This window comes from Trachypithecus francoisi, unplaced genomic scaffold (genome assembly GCF_009764315.1).
Source record: "Trachypithecus francoisi isolate TF-2019V2 unplaced genomic scaffold, Tfra_2.0 Contig01554, whole genome shotgun sequence".
Lineage (NCBI taxonomy): Eukaryota > Metazoa > Chordata > Mammalia > Primates > Cercopithecidae > Trachypithecus > Trachypithecus francoisi.
The window spans coordinates 2,459,741-2,487,429 of record NW_022681439.1 but is presented as its reverse complement, the minus strand read 5'-3'; the positions used below and the strand labels follow the sequence as shown (position 1 = coordinate 2,487,429).

Here is a 27,689-nt window from a genome sequence, read left to right as displayed (position 1 = left end):
TCCCTCTACGTTTACTCCCTCGATGTCCTTAATAAGGCTCTCAAAGCTCACATTTTCTGGGATTAACAAGTTTGCTCCGAATAAAGATGTATCTAATCCTCTGCTTACCTGTCTGGGTTCCTGTGTTGCCATTTTAACCTGGTAATTCCTCATAGTTCTGTCAGCTCTCTGATGTGATGCTTTACGTATATATATAGTTATATTTTATTCAACATGTGGAGCTGCTTTCAGTGGGCGATTTGGTCTGAATAACTCAGCCTGCCATTCCTGGAACCTAGAAATCCTAGTTGCTGCCAGTGTTATCAGCTCTGATTTTTCTCTGACCTAATTCAGTACTCTTTTATGTGAAGTCTAGTAATTCTTCTGACTTCATTTCTTTTCATTGATTTCATACCATTTCAGCAATTTATTCAAATTCTAAATGACCTAACCATTACTATCTAAGATATGTGAAACTCTTGCTGGCTAAAAGTTTTCACAAGCCTGATTATTTGAACTTCTTCATCTTGCAAATCCTTAACAGGATTATAAAATTGTAATGGACATCACAAAGAGTTTAAAATCATCGGATAATGTGCTGCTGTTTCCAGCTGTAGTGGGTCATGTTTTCCGCTTTCTGATAGAATTGTGTAGCACTGTGGGGCCATGTGCCACCCAACAGAAAGAATATCAGCTTTTGAGTTTGGCCCTTAAGTCCAAATTCCACCTCTGTCAAGCAATGTAGTAAGTGGCTTGTGCCAAATCACTTCGCCTCTCTGGGCCTACATGTTCCTCTATAAAATGGGTCTAAGGTTCACAGGTTGCTTTAAGGATCAAATGGGATCACGTACACATGAGCACTCAGCATCGTGCACAGCCCAGGAGAGCCCACCAGTGAGACTCTGTCACTCAGCGCAGCCACCAAACTCTTGTAACACTATAAAGGCAAAGGAAAAATATTAAATATCAGCTTTACAGTATTATATGACAGCAGGATTTAAAAGTGCAAAGAACACTTCTGCAAACAGCAAAGATACTATGAACACTTATGATAATGGGACACAAGGGAAAGTGTGACTGGAAGAACAATTAATAAAAATATCAGTTAAATTCTTTGTTTCATTTTTCTGTTTCCGAAATTCTTAAAAGAATGAAATCCCTTTCAGAATTCATAATGCTGGGTTTGGGTGGCTTTTGCATTTTATATGTGTGCAGCTGTTCCTCCACTCCGAGTCTGCACATCTGCTCATTAGCAATACAATATCATTCCCACTGTCTAATTATTTGCAGATGATAGATTCCTTGTATATGGTCTAAAAAAGGATAGTCCTTCAAAACTGGTGACTTATTTTAAAAAACTAACTTCAAAGGGTCAGCACAAGGAAGTTCAGATATTAATCTGGCAAGTTCAAATATACGAACGACAGTATTTTACTGCCAAGTTGATGGGGAACAGAAGGAAAATAGGATTTGTCTCCCTTCAATGAATGTTTCCCAGTAGACAGCACAGGGGACCTGCTTCTCCACAGCGCACCTGGAAAGAGGCTCGGGAGCCAACCTCCTGAACACGGAGTGGACCTATCCCACCCGATTCCCTGGGACCACCTGGAAAAAACTTGCCTGGAGCAGGGCTTCATGGTGACTGCACACGTCTGGCAGGGGAGCACGTGAGACCCAAGGACACCAAGTAGAGAAGAGTCCTTGGAGGCTCTCTAGTTCCAAGCACAGGCTGAGGAGCCCCACAGGATCCCCAGCTCATGGTAAGGCCAGGATGTGTGGCCCCAAGAAACGCAACAGCATGGATGGTGCAGCCCACGGGGGCAAACCAGACCAAGCCTTCTGAGGACAACTGGGAGCTGTGCTGCAGGTGGAAAGGGGTGAAGAGGAGCTGATTGAGGATAAAGGGTGTGAACCAAGAATAGGAAGCCATCAGGGGTAATCAGAACATGAGCTGAGGAAAAATGATAGAGAACAAGCGGAGAAATACTGGGATTCACGAAAGAACAAGACAAACAAACAGCAGCTGGTGGAAGCGGCCCTTCCACAGGCGGCATGAGCACGACAGCTATTAGAGCCAGCGCTTATTCCGCACCAGGCACCACGCTCTGCACAGCAGGCTCCACTCCCGTGTGCGCCCCCACACTGAGAAGGCATAAATTATTACAGAGGCAGAAACAGAGGTTCACTTACTAGTTCAATGAGAAAATGTTTAAATCAAAGCCCACCTTCTAGAGGAGTCAGAGAATAAGCAATAAACAAGTAAACACATGATTCTACCTCATGATGAGAGTTAGGAAGGAAGGAGAGGACGATGGTACAGAAGTTCATGGGGGTGAGGGCTAAGAGTGCTACTTTAATTAGGGTGGGCAGGGAAGACCTTTCTGAGGATGACGTCTTCAGCTGAGACCTAAAGGAGAAGGAGCCGGTCATATAGCTCTTGCTCTCCTCGATCCTGGAGCAAGGGAGAGCAACATTCACTAAGCACCCCTTAGGGGCCAGTCTTAGAGGTAGACATTTTATAATCCTAATTATTTAATCCTGACTATAACCCCATGAAGTAGGGATTACTGACTCTGCTTAGCAGAAAAGAAGCAATGAGGTTCCAAAGACTTGCAATCTTGCTTGATGTTGGTGGCAGACCAAGAGCTATGGACAGGCTGAGCAGTAGGTGCAGTGTGCAAGGCAAGAAAGAGCTCAAGTCTTCTAGGAATGGAACAGATGAAGGCCACAGTAACTGAAGCGCAGTGAGCATGGATGGGGCGGAGTCTGGGGAGAACTGTGGTATGAGCCACAGTTGGAAAGGCAACTGCCAATCAGGTAATCCCAGGCCACACTGGCCACTGTAAAGAGTCTGGATCTCATCCCAAAGAAACTGGGCAATCAGCGAAGTGCTTTAAGTCAGAGGGGCCACACCCGGTTTTGTGTTTTTAACAGGGCATTATGGAGCAGGGAATGAGAAAGGATGATACAGGCCAGTGAGGAGACTGCTGGAGGACCTAGGTGGTCAGGTGGATACAGAGAGAAATGAGGCCTGTCCACACAGCGAGTGCCGGGCCGACTTGGTTCACAGCCATGACGTCTCTGACCCCAGGGTCCATACCTCTTAACAACAGGTTTGATTAAAGACGTTTTAATTAAGGGAACATTGTAATTAAGGCTTTCAGAGGGGTGACTGGGAGTTCATCACTAGCTTATAGTTGAAGGCTGTATTAGTCAAGATACAGGTTCAGCTGCTGTAGAAAAGCAGAAAAAGCAGCCTAAAATGAACCAAAATAGCAGTAGTTTAAACAAGAGTTCTTGCCTAAAGATCCAGCCTGGGATGGTGACTCTGGCTTCTCTGTCTTGCAGCTCTAGCAGGACGAGGGTCAGGCTCCATCCCTGGGCTTCATGATGGCCCACCACTTCAGCCCCGCACTAACTTGTGGGAAGGGAGGAAGTGGAAAAGAACGCCCCTTCCTCTAAGGCCACAAACCCAGAAGCTGCACGCCATCACTTCTACTCAGGCCCCCATAGTCAGAATTTAGACATGTGGCCATACTTAGCTCTAAGGAGTCTGAGGGCTTTTGTCTTTATGGGTGGCTGCACACCAGCTAAAATTCTTAAACTACACAGGTGGGGTAACCCTGATATTGGGGTCAACCAGCAGTCTCAGCCAGAGGCCTCTGCAAAGGCCACTGTTCCCCAAGGAGTACATGGGAGCAGTTTCCAGACCACAGTCCTCTAGGAAGGCTTGGAGTTGCCATAAAAGGTCCACACATCCAACTGTGCAGCAGGCAAGATCTAGAGCCTGGAGAATGCATTATGTGTACAATATTTCCATTTTCCAGAAGTACATGATATGGAAGTGGGTGAATACAATAGGCATGCAATTTAAAGTATAATTAAATCCAAAGTAGCATTTTAATATATTTGCTTTTTTAAATATACTAAAAGCACAATTGTTATCATTGGAGAATCCATAAAAATGCGCATCTGAGCTGGGCGCAGTGGCCACATCTGTCATCCCAGGACTTTGGAAGGTTGAGGCAGGTGGATCGCTTGAGCCCAGGAGTTCAAGACCAGCCTGGGCAACATAGTGAAATTCATCTCTACTAAAAATACAAAAGTAAGTTGAGCATGGTGGTGTGCACCTGTAGTCCCAGCTACTCAGGAGGCTGAGGTGGGAGAATGGCTTGAGCTTGGGAAGGAGAAGTTGCAGTAAGCCAATTGTGCCATTGCACTCCAGTTTAGGTGACAGAGCAAGACCACGTCTCAAAAAAACCAAAAAAATGTGCATCCTTAGATGAGGTCTTCCTAGTCAGGAAGCTTGGATTCCTCTAGTGTAGCAAAAAGAACATAGACCTGAGTTTTAGACAGAGCTGCATCCAAATACTGCCACCAACATTAAGCAAGACTGTGAGTCTTTGGAACCTCATTGCTCCTCTTCTACTAAGCAAAGACAATGATCCTCACCTCACAGGGTTACGGTCAGGATTAAACGAAATTAGGATTATAAAACATTTATCGTTAACACTGGCCCCTAAGAGGTGCTTAGTAAATGTTGCTCTCCCTTGCTCCAGGACTGAGGAGAGCAAGAGGGGGTGCAATTGAGAAATCAAATTTAGTGGGTGAAGTCACACAAAACTGAAGACTGTCTGCCTGGTGCACCTGTGGCTTGGCCCTTGGCGCTCAGTCTGTGCCCTGCATCCTACGCAGGACTAGGAGGTCTCATGCACAGGCTATGCTAGTTAGGAGGATACAGACCAGGCATGAAATGCTGGGAACCTGATCCAGTTCTTTAGATTACTGTGTCAGCAACCTTAAGGAGGCTTTTGAGCAAGGATCCACCAGCCTCATCACTACTGTCAGCACCAGCAGGTCCCAGAAGACAACATAAACAATGCTGAACTTTTTCCATCCAACGCAGGAGACACGAGAATCTCGGTGGGTAGAAAATCCACACTGTAGTAGATGGAGGGTAAATACTTTCCCAGAGAAAGAATCACAGGGCAACACAGATGTAAGAGTAAATGTGAAATCAAAATCTGATGGAATTGTATTGTGTTGAGAAAGACAAAACAACAATACCTTGCTGGCATGGCACCTTACCATTTTCATGTGATTTTCACACTATTTTATTTAATTCCTAAATCAGCCCATTAAGTCAGCAGTATAGACATTATTATCCCTTTTTTTGTAGATGAGAAAAATGGAGGTTCAGGTTGGGTAAGTGTCCTGGCCAAAGTCATGGGGTTCGGAAGGGGCCAACCAGGGACCAGAACCCAAATCTTCTAAATCTCAGGCACCTACCATGTTGCCTGAAGACAGTGGGAGTCTGGGTACCCCCTGGCCAGGAATGCACACCTGCCAGTCTATCCTCAGAACCCTAAAGGAACTATCTTCATCCCAGGAGTAAGAAAGAAGGGCCAGAATAGAACCTACTGACTTAACCAGTGGGCTTCAAATGTTTCAGCAAAAGTAGAGGTTCTGCAGTAACTGGTAAATTACAAGAAGAGACTATTCCACTTACTGGCCACATGAGTAATGATGCTAGCATGTCTGTCACTCCTCCTTAGGTTAACCCATGGAGTGGCATCCTCTTCAGACTCACTGCCTAGTGGCTGTGGAATAACAGGTCTCGGGCCTCACCTATACCTTAAAAAGCCTACACCTTCCAATCTCTCACTTACCAGCTTTGCTCCCTCCAAAATGGCAGAAGGCTAGGCACAGTGGCTCACGCCTCATGGCCTGTAATCCCAGCACTTTGGGAGGCCAAGGCGGGCAGATCATGAGGTCAGGAGTTCGAGACCAGCCTGACCAACATGGTGAAACCCCGTCTCTACTAAAAATACAAAAATTAGCTGGCCATGGTGGTGGGTACCTGTAATCCAAGCTACTCAGGAGGCTGAGGCAGGAGAATTGCTTGAACCCAGGAGGCAGAGGTTGCAGTGAGCCAAGATTGCACCACGGCACTCCAGCCTGGGCGACAGAGCAAGACTCCATCTTCAAAAAAAAAAAAAAAAAAAAAGGGAAGAAAACCTAGGGGGACTTCATCTAGTCCATTAGGGCAGATACTATGAAAGCTGTTTCAGCACCTTGAAGCAGGAGAGAACATGCTGAATGTTCTCTGTTTAGCCTATGCCATGAAGATCTGATTTAACTGAAAGGGGATAAACTATTGCTGTTTCTACTATAGTAAGACCATTGACATCAGCAAGAATCTCCACATTTGCAAATATCAGTGTAGATACTGCTTCTCCTACAAAATGCAGTAAATTATAACTAAAAAATTTAAGTGGCCCCTTCAAGTCCTTAATGACTTTACAAAAAGGTACTAAAACCTTTCAACATGCTAATTAAAATACATTTCTCTTGAGTCATATTTCTGTGGAGAATCATGTTTCCTGGGCACGTCTTCACAAAGGTCAATGCCTTTTCAACTTCTACTCAAGTTTTGTCTTTTTGTTGATCAGCAGTTCTGGCACAGGCAAGAGCATTACTCAAGTAGTTTTAGTAATCACTTTTGTTTCTGAAAAGAATCCGGAGTGGGCGACTCCTCACAGATCAGAGTCACTGCCAATTCCAACCTGCTGCTTTCTTTGAAAATGTCCACTTTCTGAGTAAGAATAGTTAGTCTTACATGTCTTCACCATCCTCATCTTCTCCAGTGGTGGCTTTCTTTTCAAGATCAACTTTTACTGTGAAATGTGACAGGTTGCCATGTGACCTCGAGTAGAGATTTAAGCAGCTGTGGTCAGATGTGGTGAGTCAGTGACAGCCACGTTCATTTTTAGCCTCGCTCTCCCCTGCCTCTGGCCCATCCCTCAAGGAGCAGGCTTCAAATTCTGACCATGGAAAAAATGACACTTGACATGTGTCATTGTTCTGGGCCTGCAGGGTTCCCCGGGAATATCAACTGCATTGATACCAGAGTTATCCTGAACTTATGAGTTTGTTATTGTTTGTTTTTTGCTTTTAATGTTCAAGTGCTAACACATACTTGTTTTGATGATTTCATGTTAACATTTAGTCTGTGGTGGCCGGGCGCGGTGGCTCAAGCCTGTAATCCCAGCACTTTGGGAGGCCGAGACGGGCGGATCACGAGGTCAGGAGATCGAGACCATCCTGGCTAACACAGTGAAACCCCGTCTCTACTAAAAACTACAAAAAACTAGCCGGGCGCGGTGGCGGGCGCCTGTAGTCCCAGCTACTCGGGAGGCTGAGGCGAGAGAATGGCGTAAACCCGGGAGGCGGAGCTTGCAGTGAGCTGAGATCCGGCCACTGCACTCCAGCCTGGGCGACAGAGCGAGACTCCGTCTCAAAAAAAAAAACATTTAGTCTGTGGTTTTATGTGCATTTATCTATAAGCTCACTTGATCTCAGCATATTGGAATTAACTATTTTCTTCCTGTAGGAACATATTTTCCATGTGCATTAACCAAGAGGCTGGATACTCCTGCGTATCCCAGATGCCTTAGTGATTTAGCACACCTGGTGGCTAGGTGCAGTGGCTCATGCCTGTAATCCCAGCACTTTGGAAGGCCAAGGAGGGTGGATCAAGAGTTCAAGACCAGCCTGGCCAACATGGTGAAACCTCAACTCTATTACAAATATGAAAAATTAGCCGGGCATGGTGGCGTGCACCTGAAATCCCAGCTACTCGGGAGGCTGAGGCAGAGGCAGGGGAATTGCTTGAACCTGGGAGGTGGAGGTTGCGGTCAGCTGAGATCACGTCACTGTACTCCAGCTTAGGCAACAGAGTAAGACTCAGTCTCAAAAAATAATAATAATAATAAACAAAAACAAAAAATGAAAGGGCACCTGGCAAATATAATGAGCATAAGATTGTTTGGATTGAATAGGTAGATTAGTAAGGATTTTTGCTACTGTTGCATGTAATAGAAACTAACAAACTAGATTAAGAAAAACAAAGCCAGCGGAGTAGACGTTCCTGATGGAGGATCTCTATCCCTTCCCTTAACTACCCAACATCCCCTGCCCTTCCTTACCTCTTCCTTATCTCTGGGGAGGCCACTGACCTGCGGAAGGAGATGGTCCATAAGAGAGGCAGAAGGATGGGGCTATAGATTGAAGGTGTCCTGAGGCAGTCAAGATTGCCCTGGGGTTGTTGATGAGTGGTTCTCTGAATTTAGTGGGGGAGACTGGGTCACGCTACAACCTTAGGCATGCCCTTGCCTCGTTTCGGTCTTCATATTGCCACCTATGATGTGAAGATCTGGAAAATATTTTTTAATCCAGAGATGCCACCATTACAAACACAGAGCCCAGGGAAGGGCAAGTGATGAACAGAGAGGTGAGTTCTCCCAGCCCAAACCCTCATCACAGTAGTATTCCCCCCAAGATTCAGGGGCCGGTATTAGCAACCTAATTAATCAATGAAGATGTGATTAAATGAAAGCATTTAAGAGAGGTATGGAAAGAGAAGCTGACAACAGACTTAGCCTTCTTTACAATTCTGCCAGGCCTAAGCCTACAGAGATTCTATCAGGACATGGCATTACAGTTGGCCACATTAAAGGGCACAGACTAGACCTGTCACCTCCATGACTTCAGCCCTTGCCTGGACCTCTGATATGTGTTTTTATTGATAATTTTGGAGGTCTTATCATCTTCCTGTGACCCTTGACTCTGACAGTCAAATGGCTGAACGTCTGCTCCATCTGGATTGATGACTTACCAGAACAAGTGACTGGCTGTCACCACCCTGATTTATGATCCTCACTGCAGAGCTTCCTGCAGAGTCAAAGCAATCTAGGCCCGTGGACCTGCCTTCCCACATGATGTGATGTTCCGTATCCCAAGCTAGGGTGACAAGTGAACCTTCTGATTAGAGTGTTCTTGTCCTACTGGTTCTTTCCCTACCCTGCCCCATACCTCATCCCTCTTCCACCAGGTACCCATTCCCCCATGTCAAACCAGACTTTGTTGTCATGGAAATCCTGCCCCTGGCCTCCTTCCTAGGCCCAGACCTCTAGGCCTCCACCTGCCCTGATAGATCTGCCTGGATCCCGAACCTGCCTCACCCTGCTCCAGCTTGTCACTTTGCTGCTCTTGCCTCATCTCTGACTTTCACCCTCTGACAAATCGCCCTGGAATGGGATGGTTCTTAGAACCAGCATGCAGGACCCACCAACCTGTGCTGCTACAGGCATATTAAGAGTCCAACATGAAGCACAATATATATTTGGAGAAAAACTTCACTCATCAAGAAATAACAATGCATATCCACTACACAAAAATCTGACACCAAATGGAAAATACTTTTGTGAAATAGACTGATTGCCAAATGAAGAGGGTTTGTGAAAAGTCACATCTATTGCATAGGACTTTTCAGTTCATAAGCTGCATAATATCAGATCATCATACTGGCAAAGCAGGGCCTGTAAGCCTACGGGGATGCGACCTGGAAATAGCTTCATTATTGAACATTACAATGATATTTGCCAACATGGAATATTTTGCTTGTGTATGCATTTGAATTAAATTTCTAGCCACCATTTTTTATAGCCCAAATACATTAATATCGCCACATAACAAATTCTAAAAAGGACAAATGAAATATTTAAACGAGCAAGATTTGTGGACCTAGTGAATACTGCATTTTACCTGTATGTTCTTTATCACCACAGACATTTTTTTTTTTTAAATCAAACCTGACAACGTCAAAAGACGAGAAAGGCTAAACTCAGAGAAATAAAGAAACCATAAATCAGGAAACTTTGGAGCTGCTGGAAAGACACTTTAATTTTGTAGACAAAAGACTGCATTAAGGAGGAATAATGCAATAATCAGAGGTGAACGGATCGCTATTGTCTGGCATCTTCCTCTGTGGGAATTTTCCCACCCCTGACAGCTGTAAGGGGGGCAGGGGCGTCGAATGTGGCTGTGCCTTTATTCTCTCACCCTTTTTCTCCCCAGCCCCTCCTCTCCTCCGTCAATAAATGTCTGCAATCATATTCTTGAGCTCCTGTGTGATTTCAAGGTTCATCTCTTCCATGCAGCTCAAACACTAATTATCCCAGCTGTAATTAGTAAGATAATTAAATACTGGCTCACTCATCACTCTACCTTGGGTCGGGTCGTGATTCTCCCAGAAGACCTTGAGCAGTTCCTCAAAACTGATGTGTTCTGGCTGGTACACCACTCGGACGACTTCTGCATGGCCAGTTTTTTCTTGGAAGAAACAAAACGTACAACTGAAATTTACTGACAACATCAATTTATTGCAAGTTTTTTGTTCACAAAAAACCAACAGACAAAAGCTGAAACTCTACCCTCTGAAGCTGAAACTCTACCCGCTGAAGGAAAAATGGAAGCATGATTAAACTTTAGCTAACAGTCTCTCTCAAGGCTCTGTTACTGGTTCTTTTTCCATAAAAGCATACAGTTCTCCTCCAGAAAGCTTGCCGCGATGACTTCTACATTGTGCTCTGATAAATTGTTTTAAGTTCATGAAAAAACAAACATTGGTTTTCAGGTCTCTGAGCTCACTCTTGGGAAACCTTATGGATCCACCCTGACATAGCGCTCAAGATTTGAAACTCTGCAAAGGGAAAGAGCCAATTTATTTTTATCATCACTCCATGCTTTATGTAGTGAGCTCAGCTGCACCACAGTGAGATGGTGCCAGGGAGAGAAACCTGTAAAAAACAGGATGATCATTCGTTCACATGAGATCGGTAAGTTAACGGAGGGACATACTCGCTGTGCTGTTAACACTGGGACAAGGGTCAGATTTAAATACCCAGTAGGGTGGTACGTGTTTTCGCAGCCTAATTCATATCCATGGTAAACAATGATGGTGGCATATGCCTCTTTGCAGGATCCTCTGTAGGCCTGTTCTCAGTGGTGGTCCTGAAGGTTTGGTGGATCAGGGGTGGGTATTTGCAGTACTGCTTTTACCTGTGAAATTCATGTCCTTCCTTATTTTGCAGTCTTAGAGCATGGCAAACAAGAGATCCCTCCATACTAAGATCACTTGGCTATATAAATTTTTTTATCACAGTCACCTTATGTGTAGTAAAGAATTTGGCCAGCCGGGCACGGTGGTTCAGTGTAATCCCAGAACTCTGGGAGGATGAGAAGGGTGCATTACCTGAGGTCAGGAGTTCGAGACTAGCCTGGCCAATCTGTTGAAACCTCGTCTCTACTAAACAAAAAATTAACTGGGTGTGGTGCCAGACGCCTGTAATCCCAGCTACTCCGGAGGCTGAGGCACAAGAATTGCTTGAACCTGGGAGAAGGAAGTTGCAGTGAGCTGCAATCGCAGCACTGCACTCCAGCCTGGGCAAAAAGAGCAAAACTCGATCTCAAAAGAAAAAAGAACTTGGCCTTGCCCAAAGAGAGGTCTGGACTTTTGTCCTCAGCTTCTGGAAGATAATGTGTATCATATCCAATGCTGGGCACACTGGGTCTCAGGATGGAACCAGCTACATCCAATTATTGTCTTAGGGTGAGAGTTGGCCATGCTACAAAGACCAACCATGTGAATTCGGATGGGGGCTTTGGATCACATGGTATCAGAACACCTGGAGACTGAGTTCAACCACACAGGAAATCAATCAATCAATCACACCTACACAATGGAGCCACAATAAAAACTCTGGACATTGAAGCTCAGGCAAGCTTCTCTGGTTGGTGGTATTCTGCATATTGTTACACATAGACACCAGAAGGTCAGTATATCCTGACTTCAGGAGAGAAGAGAACAGAAGCATTTGGAGCCCTCCCAGCCTCTTTCTTTAGCTAATTTTGAGCTGCAACCTTTCCCTGTAAGACACTGTAGCCATGAGTATAACAGCATTCAGTGAGTTCTGCAAGTCCTTCTAGCAAATTATCAAACATGCGAATGGTTTTGGGAATCCCCTGAACTGGCACCTTAATCTGCAAAAGTGTCTTCAAATATATCGGTCATCTCACTTTAATTCTCACAACTGTCCAATGCTGCAGGTAGGGAAAGTAGGAATCCTTATTGTACAAACTGAAAAACTATGACACAAGTAAGTTAGATTTGCCCAAGGTCACGCAGCTAGTGAATTTCTGGGCCATAACGTGAAAAAAGAAAACATACCTTCTGACTTCTGGTCCACGGCTCTAACCGATACATCAAAGGAAAGAGCGCAAGGTGAACATTTGGAACATGAATCCAGAAAAGAAATCTATTCATTATCTTTAATTTGATCTTTTGATTAATATTTAAATTTCTTCTGATGGTAGAAACAGTATTTGCAGATAACATTGAAGCTTAGAAAATATGAGGAAGTATAAAAAAGAAAATACAGGCCAGGCGCAGTAGCTCAAGCCTGTAATCCTAGCACTTTTGGGAGACCAAGGTGGGTGGATCACTTGACGCTGGGAGTTCAAGACTAGTCTGGCCAACATGGTGAAACCCCGTCTCCACTAAAAATGCAAAAATTAGCCAGGTATGGTGGTGGGTGCCTGTAATCCCAGCTACTCAGGAGGCTGAGGCAGGAGAATCACTTGAACCTGGGAGGTGGAGGTTGCAGTGAGTTGAGATCACACCATTGCACTCTATCCTGGCATCCTGGGTGACACAGCGAGACTCCGTCTCAAAAAAAAAAAAAAAAAAAAAAAAGAAAGAAAGAAAGAAAGAAAAAAGAAAATACAAATCACCTATACCCTTGCCACATAAGCAATATCAGCAATATCAATAAATTTTATTAATCTCTTCCTGGGTGCCTACCAGATGTGTGCACGCCCACACGCGCGCATGCGCGCGCACACACACACACTTTCTTCCATTGCATTCATTACAGCATGCTTTCCTCTCTTACCATTATATCGGGAATATTTCCCCATGTCACTAAAATTTTTAGAAAACACCATCTATAATGAATACACAACTCTCCATCAGATGGTTGTCCAGCTACTTATTCAATCACTCCTTGTCATCAGGCAATCAGACTGAAATATATTTTTATCCATAAATGTAAATATTTTTCCATGCTTCTGAAGCTGCCTCAAGCCTTAGTTATATAAATGGAATTTCTAAATCAATGTTTCTAAACATTTTTAAATTCTTGATGCCTAGTTCCAAACTGCTTTTCAGTAAAGTTGACCCAGTTTTCTCTTTCTGTTGGCAGCATTTTTGAGGACCAGTCTCAGTCACCATTACAATATTTTTAATCCTTAGCAATTCATAGCTGGGAGACAGTATTCTATGGTTTTATTTAGGATGAATTTACATTATTAGTGAAGTAAAACATACATTTCATGGTTATTAGCAATTTTAATTCCTTCTTTGCTCTAATTGGCATGTCCTTTTATACTGGGCTATTAATTATCATGTTAATATTTTATTATTAATTGGTTAGTCCATATAATTTAATTCAAATACTGTAGTCATTCAAGTTAGCATCTAAACAGATTTTATGCTAAAAGATACGAAAAGAATGACAGTGGAGAGTTTGAGGAAAAGATACAGTAAGTATAATAATGTGATAGTAAAACCACTTTTGTTCTAGTTTAACATATTATTTTGTAATTTGAAATGTTTAAATAAGTGATTCAACTATATAAGAACTAAAAATCTCTGAATATTAAAAATGGTAATATGTTATCAACATGATAGATATATTTGGCATGAAAAACATTGAAACCACACTGAAATATAAGCAAAAGACGTAAACAGGCTATTTGTTCACAATTTACATGTGTTTCTTCACATAGGAAGAAACACATGTAAATTGAGACATGCAAAATGCCAACATTTTTAGTGATCAAAATGAAAGTAAATAAATGCATATTAAAACACTAACATATTATCTCTTATTATATTTAATAAAACTGCTTAGAAGCCTCTTAGTGCCGTGGAGGGTACAATGAAATGGTGCCCTTACTTGGCTAGTGACAGGGTAAAATCACTAAATCTGTTCTGAAACCCCATGGGTATATGTAGCAAGAGCCACAGAGACGCTCATTTGCCTTGATTAAGTGATCCAGGAAATCCATCTCAAAGGTATAACTTCAAATAATAGAAAAGATATACACATGCAAAAAAAAAATCACTGTCATTATTACCATGGTGGAATACTATAAGAAATACACAAGCCAAACAAAGCGGAACAAAGGTGGTATACTCGTAAGATGAAGTTTCACAGAACCATTAAAATACCACATATTTTACTATCCTACACATAGTGAAAGCTGTTACTTTACTATTTAGTGAACAACAATGATATGGTAGCCACTTATCTACTTGATGCCATTTAATGCTCATAATTTTTTCCCATTTTGATAAAATGAACATAACATAAAATTTACCATCAGATTAAGTACCTTCACAATGTTGTGCAATCATCACTATCATCCAGTTCCAGAACTCTTTTCATTTCGCAAAACTGATATTCTCTACCCATTAAATACTAACTCCCCATTCCCCCTCTCCCTGGACCCTGGCAACCCCCTTTCTACTTTCTTGTCTCTATGGATTTGACTTCCCTAGGGACCTCCTATAAGTGGAATCATAGAGCATTTGTCTTTCTGTGACTATCTTATTTAACTTGGCATAATGTCCTCAAGGTTCATCCATATTGTAGCATGTGTCTGAATTTTCTTCCTTTTTAGGGCTGAGTAATATTCCATTGGGTGTATTTTGCTTGTTTATCCATTCATCCATCAATGAACATGTCGGTTGCCTCTACCTTTTTGCCACTGCAAATAATGGTGCTGTGAATACAGGCATACAAACATTGCTCACAACGATTTTACAAGAGAGATAGGGTCCCCATTAAACAGAAGAGGAAATCAAGGTCTCCCTACGAGTTTTTCCACACAACAGTGAGGAGGTAGGAGGATTCAGTCATAAGCCAACCAGGTTTCAACCAGAGATGAAGCTCAACCTCCTACTGTGACCTGAGCTTCTGAATGGAGAAACCTGAAGCCATGAAGTGATGGCAAATGTCACACAGGCTGTGACCCAGATGAGAAATCACAGCTGTGTGGTAATTGACACGAGGCTGTCAAGAATATTTTATGGGATTAGGCTTTTCTTTCATGACAGCAATATGGGGTCAGGAAAGATTTCCACTTGCCAGCAAACACTTTCAGACATAATCTGCCACTGACATTATTTGTGGAGAGGTTTAAAAAAGCTTAGTTGTTTAAGAGAAACTACTACCATTCAAATTCAAGATTCATTTGCCTTGACAAACAGCACAGTTGATGCCCTTGCCAAACTCACCTTTAAGTTTCTTTACTTTATTTCTCCAAAGTAAAAGAACCTGTGTAAAAATACACAGTGCAAATGATCAAAAGGATTAAGGGACTCAGAACCACTTACAGAAATACCCACACTTTACAGGAACCAGCCAACGTGCTAGGCTAATTTCATTCCAGAGACCAATCTGCAAATACTTTCTTGTGCTTCCAGAGATAAAAGGCCAGATCTTAAAAATACTTCAAGCCGTGTCTTCACATAGCATCGTGCAAATAGCATGACAGATGTGACGTGCAAACATGCTTGTTAACAATTCACAGCAGCATTACAGGGGCTTTAACATTGTTGTTCAAAAATATTTTGAAAGAAAAAATGAAAAGGAGGATGTCCTCTCTAAGCATCTCTCTCCACTGCCTTACCCACAGCCCCAGAAGAAGATGGACAAATGCAGAGGAGTTGATTAAAGGCAGCCATTCCTTCCAAGACGAAGCATCCAATCCAAGAGGAGACATAAGAGCATGACCTGGGGCCAGGAAAATCAGACATTCTGGGGCCATCTAGCTATGTGGAAGCTAAGTCATCCATGGAACCAGATGCCTTTAAAGAGAATCCAAGATAAGTCAGTGTTTACGGTCCTCCCGCATAGCTTCCTGTCCATGGAGAAAATGTCACCTTTGATTCTTCTGGGGTAGGGTACTTAGATTTTGCTACTGTTGGGCTGCTGGGACAAGAACAAGAGAGTAGGGAACTGGCCCACGCAGTAAATGAGAAGAGAGAGGCAGTGAGCTGTGGTGAGATGCCAGCAGGTAGTGGTGAGGAGCAGATTGTCGGGGATGGCCTCCTGGCTCTGCCGCTGGGCAGCTGCATGATCTTGGTGGGGTCTGGGAGAGGAGGCAAAGCTGGTCCACACCACAACTCCCTGGCAAATGAGCCATGCCTTTCCTTGGGACCCACAGCCATGCTAGGGGGTCTTTATCTACCCAATCACTCTATGCACAGTTTCTTCACCTGCAAACTGGGGGATTAGTGCCTGGCACATGGGACGTAAGTCTCTACATCTTATATAATTCTCAGTTGTATTATCATAATTATTCTCTAATCAGCCGTGATGACATGGGGAGAAACTGGAATAGAAGTCAGAAGAAGTAGCTTAAACCATCATTCCAACACAGAGTTTAATACCTTTTTGACTGTGATCCTGGGCGTCCTACTTTTTTAGATGGGAATAAAATATCTCTGTGACAAAATAAAGATGAAATGAGGTCATCTGTGGGAAAGTATCTGGGAAGTGTAAAGCTCTCCATACACAAACACGAGGTTTCTATTGTTATTAACTTTTTGTGTTTCCTCACAATGGATGTCTCCCCCATTAGGACTCAACTCTAGGAGAAAACACATTATTTAAGGAGGCCTCCTTCTTATCAAACTGAATTTTATCTCTGTAAGTGTCTAACTCCAATTTATTCACTCATTCTAGAAGCCTCGTTGTGTACACTGCTGGTCTGGGGACTGGGCTTCCTCTCTTGGAGACGGCAGCTCAGCCTTCATCCACACCCCAGAAAGGCCCAGATTCTCATTCTTTTGATGAAGTGGCAAAAGGGAAAAATCTCATTTCTCAAATGCGATGACCCGGTTTAGAATCAGAATTTTTCTAATTATTTTTCTTTTCTAATTTCTTATTAAGCCAGGTTTAATGAGCAAGTGTTTAATCCAGGCAGAAAGACACCTCCGGAAGTGGGGCTCCAGGAACAGGAGCTGAGGCTGGAATCTTGCCTCCCTGGCGAGGCTGTTTCCCATGGCACCCTGACAACGACTTCCTCTGACAAGAACCTTTGTCCCAGAGTCCCTGAGACCCGGGAAAGGGCAGACGCGCATCCCCAGTAGTGGGAGTAGTAGGCTCCCACTACTGCCTGGGCTGCGGATCCAGAGTACAAGGCCACCTCTCCAGGGGGTGCCAAGTGACCACAGGCTGGGACAGGCGGCCAGCATCATGGAACGAACATAGGTGCAACTCAGACTGGAGTTGAGAATGACACCGCAAGTTGGGAGGCAGGTCTCACGTACAAGAGATTTGGGAGGGAGGCCCAGCAGAGCCATCAGAACCAAGAGCAGCTCGGCCTGCGTGGGGTCCCAGGTAGGGCTCATCTAGCTGGAACAAGGGGGCCTCCAAGGGTGACTGGGCCAGCAGCCCAATCCCACATGGTCTGTGTAGATCCCCAGGTCTTTGTGTGAGAAGGAAGGAGTAAGAATGAGAGCAGAGCCTGTGCCTTCGGGGGAGGCTTGGTGGGGACAGGAAATAGGAAATGGGAGAGGCAGTGCAGTGTGATGGTCCCCCAGTAGGTTCCTTAAAGGTGTGCGTCCACTGCTTGAGCCTTGAAGTCCGGTGGAGCTGAGGCCATGGTGCCCAGCTGAGGAGCAGACGTCCCTGAGAACCCAATGCCCTGGAATGTATCTGAGAATGTAGCAAGACAAGCAGTCTCATCGCCCAAACACAGTAGGCAAAGAGCCAGGTAATTAGCTTAAAAGCAGTTTGGAGATGGGAGCAGCACGTATCTCTAGAGTTGTCCTGCCACCCAGGAGTGCCCGGCATGTAAGTCCTAATAAACTCATCTATCGCCAAGCTGGCCTTGTCCAAGTCGTTCTTTTGGTCTCTCAGCAACCTCCCAGTTCGGGGGAAGGTCTTTCTATTCAATCCAGGTTTTTCTCATACCAGAGGCACAGAAATGAGGCCCGCAGGCAAGACCTGTGCACACAGCCCCGGCCCCGCCCTCCCCGGCCCCGGGCCCATTGCTCAGGGTTCGTGGACTCCGTGTGCTGCTGTGGGGAGGGTTAGGGGAGGACAAACGCCTGGTTCCCGGAAAACAGCACAGCCGAGCGGGCGCCCCTCCGATATGCACTGGGCTCTGCTCTAGACCACGGTGCAAGGAGAGCCCTGTGCAAGGAGGTCGGTCACACTGTTCCCCCACGTCCCCACCAGCCATACACTGCCACGTTGCAGTCAGCAGGATGCCTGTCTAGACAGATGGCTGGGCACCACCCAGACCAAAGGAGCATGGAGTGGAGAGCTCAAGAACTCAGCTTGGGAGCCAGAGTGCCCAAGTTGGCATCCTGGTCACTTAGCAGCTGTGTGACCTTGGCAAAGCCCCTTCCTCTATGGGCTTTAACTTCCTTACCTGCAAAATGGGGACACTGACAGCACCCACCTCAGGGGACTGTCATGGCAATTAGCTCAAAACTCCACGGGAGGCATCTGAAGAGTCTGGCCCAGCACAGGCAGAATAACTCGGCCAGCATCACCTTTCTTCATGGCAGCATTGCTAGTATCATTTGACTGCTACTATGACTTGGTTCCCAATGCCCTTGGTCAGGGAGTCTATGTCTAAAAGTTTCCCAAAATGATTCTTTTTTTAAAGTTTTTATTTATGTATTTATTTAGAGATGGAGTAGTCTCACTCTCTTGCCCAGGTTGGAGTGCAGTAGTACAATCTCGGTTCACTGAAACCTCTGCCTCCCAGGTTCAAGCAATTCTCCTACCTCAGCCTCCTAAGTAACTGAGATTAGAGGTGCATGCCACCATGTCCGGCTAATTTTTGTATTTTTAGTACAGATGGGGTTTCGCCATGTTGGCCAGGCTGGTCTCAATCTCCTGACTTCAGGTGATCCTCCCACCTCGGCCTCTCGAAGTGTTTAAATTACAGGCATAAGCCACCATGCCTGGCCCAAGATGATTCTTAATGGTAAGGAAGGGTTGTGAACCACTGGTCCAGAGCCCCGCAGACCCTTGAGTGGCCAGCTCTCAGCCTGTGCTGTCCTGTGTCCCAGCACCTGGTGTCCCAGTCACCAGGAGACACATGGGAGCCCCAGAGGGCAACAAGGAAGAGGGGCAGGAAATGAGGGGAAGGAAAGGGGAGGAAACAGGAAAGGAACCCTTTATGGAGATCTGCAGTACAGCTGAGGAGGAGTCAGGGGGAACAGAGACATGTCAGACCTTTCTTCGCTGTCCAGTAGATGACTCCCTAGTAATAGTCAGCTATCCACTGGCATACAGCACTCATTAAACATCACACATTGTTCTAAGTTCTTGATGTGTATGGACGAAGTTAACCCTCGTAAAATCCTGAACACGTACTAGTAATATTCTCATTTTTGGAGGCGGAAACGGAGACACAGAGAAGTAGAAAATCTTGTCCAAAATAATTCAAATATCAAGTGGGGGAGGCTGGACTGGGGCCCAGGCTAAGATGCTCAGAGATGCAGACGCCTGGAGGAGAGCATTGGTGGGCGCTAAGCAGTCACGCCTGAGCAGTCACACGAACACCAGGATGTCAGATGCACACACAGGAGGTGGCCACGGTGGATGACTCGTGGGGCGGGGAGGGCATCCCAAGCAAAAGCAGGAATCCAAATGGAAGCAGCAGCTCATCTTTGTTGCTACAAAGCCACAAGGTGGCTCATGAGCTTACCCGTGTACCTGGCTACCATGGGAGCTGCTGAGCTGGCCCACCACAGGGATGGTGCACCCCTGCTGCAATCCTGCAGGGACAGGAACCTCAGACTCTGCCTTCAGACAGTGTCCCATGCCCCCAAAACCTCTAGATCCACAGACTTAAGTCAGCATTGCAGCCACCCTTGGCCATTGGGGTGAATGCTCCTATGACCATTTTACTGACAGGAAAGCAAAGGCTCAGAGTTCACGAGGGACTGAGACAACCCCAAGCCTAGCCAGAGGCCAACAAGCTCTCCTCCCTGCTGCTTCTCCACACCTGTCATCTCTGTCCCCTTCCCTGGGGCCTACAGGAGCCCTTGGCTGGCCACCAGGGCCCCCCATCACTGGTATGACAGCAACCTGGTTTCTCCCACGTTCCCCAGGCCAGGCTAACCCCTCACACCCACCGCCAGCTCCTGCTGTCCCCAGGCTCTAGGGCTCGCCCGCCAAGCCCTCTCTGCCCTCAGGGTCGCCCCAGCTCCTGCTGTCCCCAGCCTGCAGTGCCCCAGGCTACCCACAGTCCAAGTTCTGCCTGCTCTCAGGGTCCCCTTGAGTCTTGCTTCCTCCAGGAGGCTTCTCTGAGCTGGGGACCCCAGGAAGAGGCACTGTGCAGGGAGAGAGCCCAGCCAGTGTGATTCTGTGAGACTGACTTTGTCAGAACAAGGCTCTTCCACTGAGTCACCTCCCCTGGGGTACCCTACAGGGTGGCTGTGAAGAGGACCAATGGTGGAGGGAGCAGGCAGCGTTCAGCAATGGCACAGAGAGGAGATGCAAACAGTGGTGCGCCCTCCACACCCGGCCCTGCCGCCCCGTCTTACTCCACTTGGGATCAGTCCCATGCGGTGCAACACACGAGTGCTCAGCGCTTACAAGTGTGTGCTTAGTGACAGCGGCTCTCCTCTGCAGGTCCCAGGGCTGGGCACGTGAGTGAAGTTAATAAAGACGTATGGGCTGGAGGAGCCCTTGTGCTGGATCTTCCCACCACTTACTTATCGTTCCCCCGGAGGGGGCATCTGTATGGACCCCAGTGCCATTTACTTGCCAATGACCCGTCCCTAGATGGACTCCCACATGCACACTGTGCTCCAACCCTCTGTCCCTAACCACCGAATTCTACAGAAACCTCCCTGCAAATCCTAAAGCAGAAGTGGCTACTATGCAGAGAAAGGTATTAGACACAACTAATGCAACTAGAATACTTTACTGTACGGGCCAGCACTGTTTTATTTATTAATTAATAAATACTGATCAAATGCCTGCTAAGCTCCATGCACGGTGCTGAGCATTGAGGATTCCACCGTGACTAATGTAACGATGGTGACAACAAACCACCCTTGTGCCGTGGGAACTGCCTGGAGTCCGAGTCAGGCAAGAAACTGCTCTTTAAAATAAAAAGACTCAACTTAGTTTATTTATCCTATAAGCAAGACGGAGAGGAGACGGAGATGGAGTAATTTTTTTTCATTAAATAATAACCATTCTTCAACCTCCCTCATCCTTTCCCTGCCAACCAGACTTATCCAAACCGTTCAACCAAATCAAAGAGCACACAGAATGATCCAGGTGTTTGAAGGGAGAAAGGGGTGAGGGTGGGTGAATAATACCTCCCCTTTTCCCATATGAGATTCAAAACACTACTTTTCTCTTGCTAATTAACTACAAAGAGGTAAGATGTCAGCTCGGTTTCATCTCCAGCTCCTGCAGATAGAAAATGTGATTTCCAACAATGTACTCATTATTAAAAAAAAAAAATCGTAATACATCAAAATTGGATGCCCTGTGGAGTTCATTATAGGATTTGAGGAGTGTCTATACTGTCATTTTATCTTGGCTTTTTTTTCTTTTGTCTCATTCGTCACATAAAGTGTCCGACGAGAAACATAAGCTTTAAAAAGCATCCTATTGATTGAAAAGTAGAAAAAAATACTGGTGGAGCAATTGTGAATTTTTTTGGTTGGCCCGTCATGGGGAGACACAATGGAGTATATTTTATACAGATATATCCTTCAGAGATTATGCTCTCAGAGGAGTGCCATAAATATAGCTCACTACTTGATCAAGAAAAGTTCTCAAGAAAGCAGTCAATGGCAACCACTAATTCCTCGTGCACTGGAGATTTCTAACTGGTACAAAGAAAACCAGTAGGTAGAAGCAGGTAACAAGGAGAGCAGTGAGTCACTCCCTAGTTTCTGTATCCAACCTGCTGATTACAGAGGCTGGCCTTCGCACCCAGTGCTAACCCTTCAAGCTGGATTTTCCAGAAGAGGAAGGGTATGAAAGGACCCGTGCCCATTTTCTAGATTCGCACCGAACTCCTACTCTGCCATGAAACAGGGAGGGATTATAAGATATGGGCAGAACCCATCTGTCAAGCAGGGACCATGGTACCCTTGCAGCCAAGAGAACCAATACAGTTAATTAAATGGCCTTTGAATACTAACAAGGGCATTGCACACTGAGAAACTACGATTCCTTGATGTTACTGAATTATACCATCAAGTTTAAAAAGGGGTCTATGTGTACCTTGTGGTCAGTGGGCTACACAAGAAGAGTGGTTCACAATTTAACACCTTAGAATTCCTTGTGGAACTCTGAAACATGCTCTCACACCTCCCCTGCCACCCCATCCGTGGAATTATGACACAGGAGGGCTGGGGCAGGCCGGCATATGCATTCTCGCAAAGCCCTATGGGTGCTTCTGATGCAAAGCTGGGAAACAAACCATGAACTTGGGCATTTGATGTATGTGGCTAAACTACGAAGGAGGAAATGGACAGAAGATTTTTTTTTTTTTTTTTTAACAAAGTCTCAGAATTGTAAGGGACCTGAAAGGTCATCTAGCCAAATGGCATACTATATAGTTTAGCCCTCTCCGACCTCCAGATGACCATTTCAAGACAGGGCACTCTCTACTTCTCAAAGTAGTTCATGCCACTATTGGGATGTCCTAATTGCTAGAAATCCATGCCTTTATTAAGTCAACTTCTGCCTCCTCCTACTCACAGTCTAGGCAGTGCTTCTAGGGACCTGCTCACTCCTCCATGATTGGCTTTGAAGAAGCCTGAAGCCATGGGGCACTGTGGGCAAGTAAATAGCACCGACTTTGGAGTCCGAAGACCTACGTTTGAGGGCATAATCTGCTAGCCCTTAGCCACAGCCACAGGCTGCTCATTGATAAAATGGGCATACTAATATCCGTCGCATCAATCTTTGAGGATGGTTAAGAGCAATAACAGACATAAAGGGGAAAGCACAAAGCACTTTGGGAACTTACCTGTGGTAATCAAATCTATGACATTATTACTAGTTCTTACATCTCCATATACTAATAATGATCAACCATGGCATTGCAGAACTTCCCTATGAGACGCCAAAGCTTTCAAATGTTTAGGATCTAGGTTAGTATAAACAGAACAACATGGACTGCTCTCCAAGCAAAGATAGGTTTCTCCGGGTAAGCTGTCAAGGGTAGGTTTTCCTAAAAGTGTCTGTGTTCCACATTAGAGTTAAAAGACAACTAGAGAGGCCCTACAATCATGGTAACAGAAGGGGTCTTTGAAATCAAGTCCAATCTTTTTTCATATTCTTCAAAAACTATTCTAAATTCTCCATGGGATAGAGGAGAAAAGGCACTCCATACCAACTGACGGCACAACAGGGTGACTATAGTCAATAACGTAATTGTACATTTGAAAATAACTAAAAGAAAATAAATGGATTGTCTGAAACACAAAGGATAAATGCTCGAGGGGATGCAGATCCCATTCTCCATGATGTGATTCCTACACACTGGGCATCCTGTATCAAAACAGCTCATGTACCCCATAAATACATATACCCACTCTCTTGATACATAAGATAATATGCCTATCATCTTGTATACCCCATACATAGACCTACTATGTACACATAAAAATTGAAAAGAAGGTTGGGCGCAGTGGCTCACGCCTGTAATCCCAGCACTCTGGGAGACCGACGTGGACAGATTAAGAGGTCAAGAGATCGAGACCACCCTGGCCAACATGGTAAAACCCCATCTCTACTAAAAATACAAAAATTATCTGGGAGTGGTGGTGGATGTCTGTAGTCCCAGCTACTCCAGAGGCTGAGGCAGGAGAATGGCTTGAACCTGGGAGGCAGAGGTTGCAGTGAGCTGAGATCGTGCCACTGCACTCCAGCCTGGCAACAGAGTGATACTCCATCTCAAAAAAATAAAATAAAAAATAAACAAATTCAAAAAGAAAAAAGGAAAAAAAAAAAAAAAGAAAGAAATGGCACTCCTATTGAAGCTCACCACTTCAAACACTGTGGCTGCTTGCACCATTTTTGCCAGAGAGCTACCTCACGTCATCCAAAGAAAACGAAAATTGCCTATTCGTTTTGCACATTAGCTACATTACAGTTGCTTTTTAAGTGTATATGGTAGTAACATATTCTCCCAACTTGGATGGTACATTATTTATAAATATCTTACATAGGAATGATGTGGCAGAATTGCCCAGGAAGCATGGCTCTAACTATTAATAATAAATGTAAGCATATTTTTAGTCTAAATATTTTTGAAAACAAAAGAACTAAGAACCAAGCCTTCAGATGTGTTTATAACTTAGACCCACACTGAAATACTTTCGGTGGTCCAAGGAACATCTTGGCCTTGCCTCCTAGACAGTGCCAAAAGCATCAGTTATTTTACACCCTCCCCGCCACAAAAAAATCAATCCAATAGCTTTATCTTAAAAGCATGCCAACAAGACAAGTAACTGAGGCTTAGTAACTTTACAAGCGACTATGTACATATCAAATAGAAACTCTTTAGAATATCTGCACAGCACCAAACCAGCTGATTCTACAAATTGAGTCAAATAGTCTACTTCATGTATTCCCAGTAAGGGTGGTGTTACTTCAAGGGAGCAAATATTGGTTCTGGGGGGACAAAAACATCATATGAAAATGGCTATGGCCTCTAAAGGGCCACAGTACCTAGCCTGGCACATAGTATATCTGTGGTATTAAATTTAATGGAAGGGGGTTGGGGGAGACAATTAAGAGAGAAATGTCTAAAAAGGCTGCTCAGGGTGACTATAATTTTTTAAAGCCTGAAAAACACTAGTCTGTTTCAATCCAATATCAGTACAATCAAAATGGTGACCAAACCAACTACAACTCCAGCCTCATTTTCACTTCTGTATGGGGCTCGTAATATAACATCACAACCACAGGAGGGATTCGTTCGCTAAGTATTTACTAAACCCTAGCATGAGCTCTGAGTACTCTCAGGGATGCAGCCAAAACATGATTAAGACAGGTCCTGACCTCAAAGAGCTCACAGCCTAGGAGGGCAAATAAACAAGCAAATGGCAACTCCAGGATGAAGCAGTTACTGCTAGGAGAAGGGTAGTCTCAGAGTTCACCTGACCCAGCTTGAGAACGCAGGGACAACTTTGCAGAGGGAAGGGTGACTCCAGTACTCTTAACGCTAAGCTCTACCATAGTCCCCTTGACCCCTGGGTCTCCCTTACTCTTGGCAACTTCACACCTGTAGGATATCCAGGTCTGAAACAAAAAAGGAGAGCATTCACCTAGACTACATGCCTTTGCCTGTCGTTATTTTAACTTATGAGGGAAACAAGTCCCTGAGCAAAAGTTCAGCAGACCAAGACACTAATAGTAAGCCCATCGCATGAGAACGGTGTATGTCTCAAAGGGGCTCTCTCAGGAACAAACACCAGAGCCCCAACTCTGGACTTCAGGTAGCTCGTTCTGTATTATTCCCAACTCTGCACTGGACTTTTCCTGACTTGAGATTCCCAGTTACTCTGTAAGTGTGGGATGATGATGATATCTTAGATTGGTGTAACACTTTTGTAGCTCATAAAATGCATGCCTGTTAAATCTTCATGGGAACTCCATGTATTATGATGTCTGTTTTACATTTCAAAGATGAGAAAACTAAGCCTCAATGAGGCCAAATTATTTGCTTAATTCAGGTCATTCAGGGCCCAGTAGGTTTGATTCCATAATTTCATGCTCTCTCCCCATAAACATGGAAGCTAATGGTAACTACTAAATTAATGATACCAATGGCTTCATATAGATGCAGATTAAGCTGTAATTTGATTGATATTGGGAATCTTTTAGCCTTGACTAGTAGATCTCTGATGATAGCCAGTAATTAATGTAGGAGCTCCAAGACATGCCCTGAGGAACACACCAAATGTTTCAACAATGCAGAGCTGGGAAACTGTGCCAAGGGCATTGGCACTGCAGCCAGCATATTTGATTTGGATGAATCACTTAACTTCTCTGAGTCTCAACTTTCTTGTCGGCATAGCAGTTATAATAAAAATGACAAGAAGGCATGCTATAAAGATTACATTATACACGCATGTGCATGCACACACACAGGCTTTAACTATAAAGTGTGCTGATACTTAGTTTCTCTGCTCATGCTCTCTGTTCCAGCCTGACAAGGTAGGAGTTCAATACACGCGAGCCTTCAATCTTGGCTGGAAGCCAATGATAGGAGAAATCCAAAGACATGTGATACACTGAGCCTGCTCTTGGGGAACTCACCCAAACGTTGAAAACACAGGATAGAAAGTGTTAGGTGCCATGGGAGGGGCACAGACAGGTGCTTTGGTTTAATGGAGACAGTATATCTAACTGGATGTTTGTATTAGTCTGTTTTCATGCTGCTGATAAAGACATACCCAAGATTGGGCAATTTACAAAATAAAGAGGTTTAATTGTACTCACAGTTCCACATGGCTGGGGAGGCCTCACAATCACAGTGGAAGGCAAGGAGGAGCAAGTCATGTCTTACACGGATGGCAGCAGGCAGAGAGAGGAGGGCTTGTGCAGGGAAATTCCCGTTTTAGAACCATCAGATCTCACGAGACTTACTCACTATCATGAGAACAACACTAGAAAGACCTGCCCCCATGATTCAATGACCTCCCACAGGGTCCCTCCCACAACACATGGGAATTCGAGATGAGATCTGGCTGGAGACACAGCCAAACCATACACCAATGTTGAAAACCGGGAACTATTCAGACACACACAGGTAAGGTAAGGGTGCTTCAGGTGTTGAAAATGACAAGCACCATAACACAGGAGGAAGACCCTAGAATGGATGGGATGACTTAGATGAACTGAGCCACACCCTTCCTGCTGGCAGACATGGTGCCAATGCCCACAGCATCAGAACCCCACAGCTCCCTCTGGCATGCCTGCACCATGAAGCTCCCTCCAGCTGAGGGGGTACCCTTACCCAATTCGTTGTGATTGTTCCCAAACTGGTTTAGGCCAGTTGCACTTTATCTTCTACTTAGAAATTTTAATTAAATGTCACACATTCAGAAATAAAAGCAGAAAAATACAGCTTTGTTTCTATTAAAATTAATTTTTAACTTTGTTTAAAAAAAACAAAACTATCATTCAAGATAACATACATAAGCTTAGAGGACATTTTATGAGGTGAAACAATCCAGGCACAGGAAGATAAATACCGCATGTTCTCTCCCATACATGGAAGCTAAAAAAGTGGATCTTATAGAAGTATAGAGAGTAGAGTGGTTACTAGATGCTGGGAAGGAGCAGGGGGAAGGGGATATAGGGAGAGACTGGTTAACAGGTACAAAATACAGTGAGATGGGAAGAATAAGTTCTACTGCTCTAGAACCCTACAGAAGGACTATAATTAACAATTATTTATTATGTATTTTCAGACAGCTAGAAGAGCAGCATTTGAGGGTTCCCAACACAAAGAAATGATAAATGTTTGAGGTGATAGATATGCTAATTATTCTGATTTGATCATTACAATTATATACATGTACAGAAATATCACCCTGTACTCCATAAATAGGTACCATTTTTATGTGTCAACTGAAAATAACAAAACCAAAAAACAAAAAAACAAGTGAAATGCTTTAGAAAGCTCAATAAAAGAAGGCAGCTAAAAATACTGTCAAATTAAATGCAGGCAAGACTACCCCATAAGGTTAGGAAGGGTGGTTGTCAGGGGCTGGGAGAAGGTGGGGA

At 44.5% G+C, this 27,689-nt stretch overlaps 1 protein-coding gene across 4 annotated transcripts in view; it reads right to left on the bottom strand.

The window, feature by feature from the left end:
* The window catches only part of MSRA (methionine sulfoxide reductase A), a 369,259-nt gene that overhangs the window by 116,538 nt on the left and 225,032 nt on the right, over positions 1-27,689 (bottom strand). For all 4 annotated transcript variants that reach the window (XM_033176846.1, XM_033176847.1, XM_033176850.1 and 1 more), the window contains one exon: positions 10,048-10,152. In XM_033176846.1, coding sequence (XP_033032737.1) covers positions 10,048-10,152 — 105 coding nt within the window. The remainder of the gene's footprint in view (positions 1-10,047; positions 10,153-27,689) is intronic.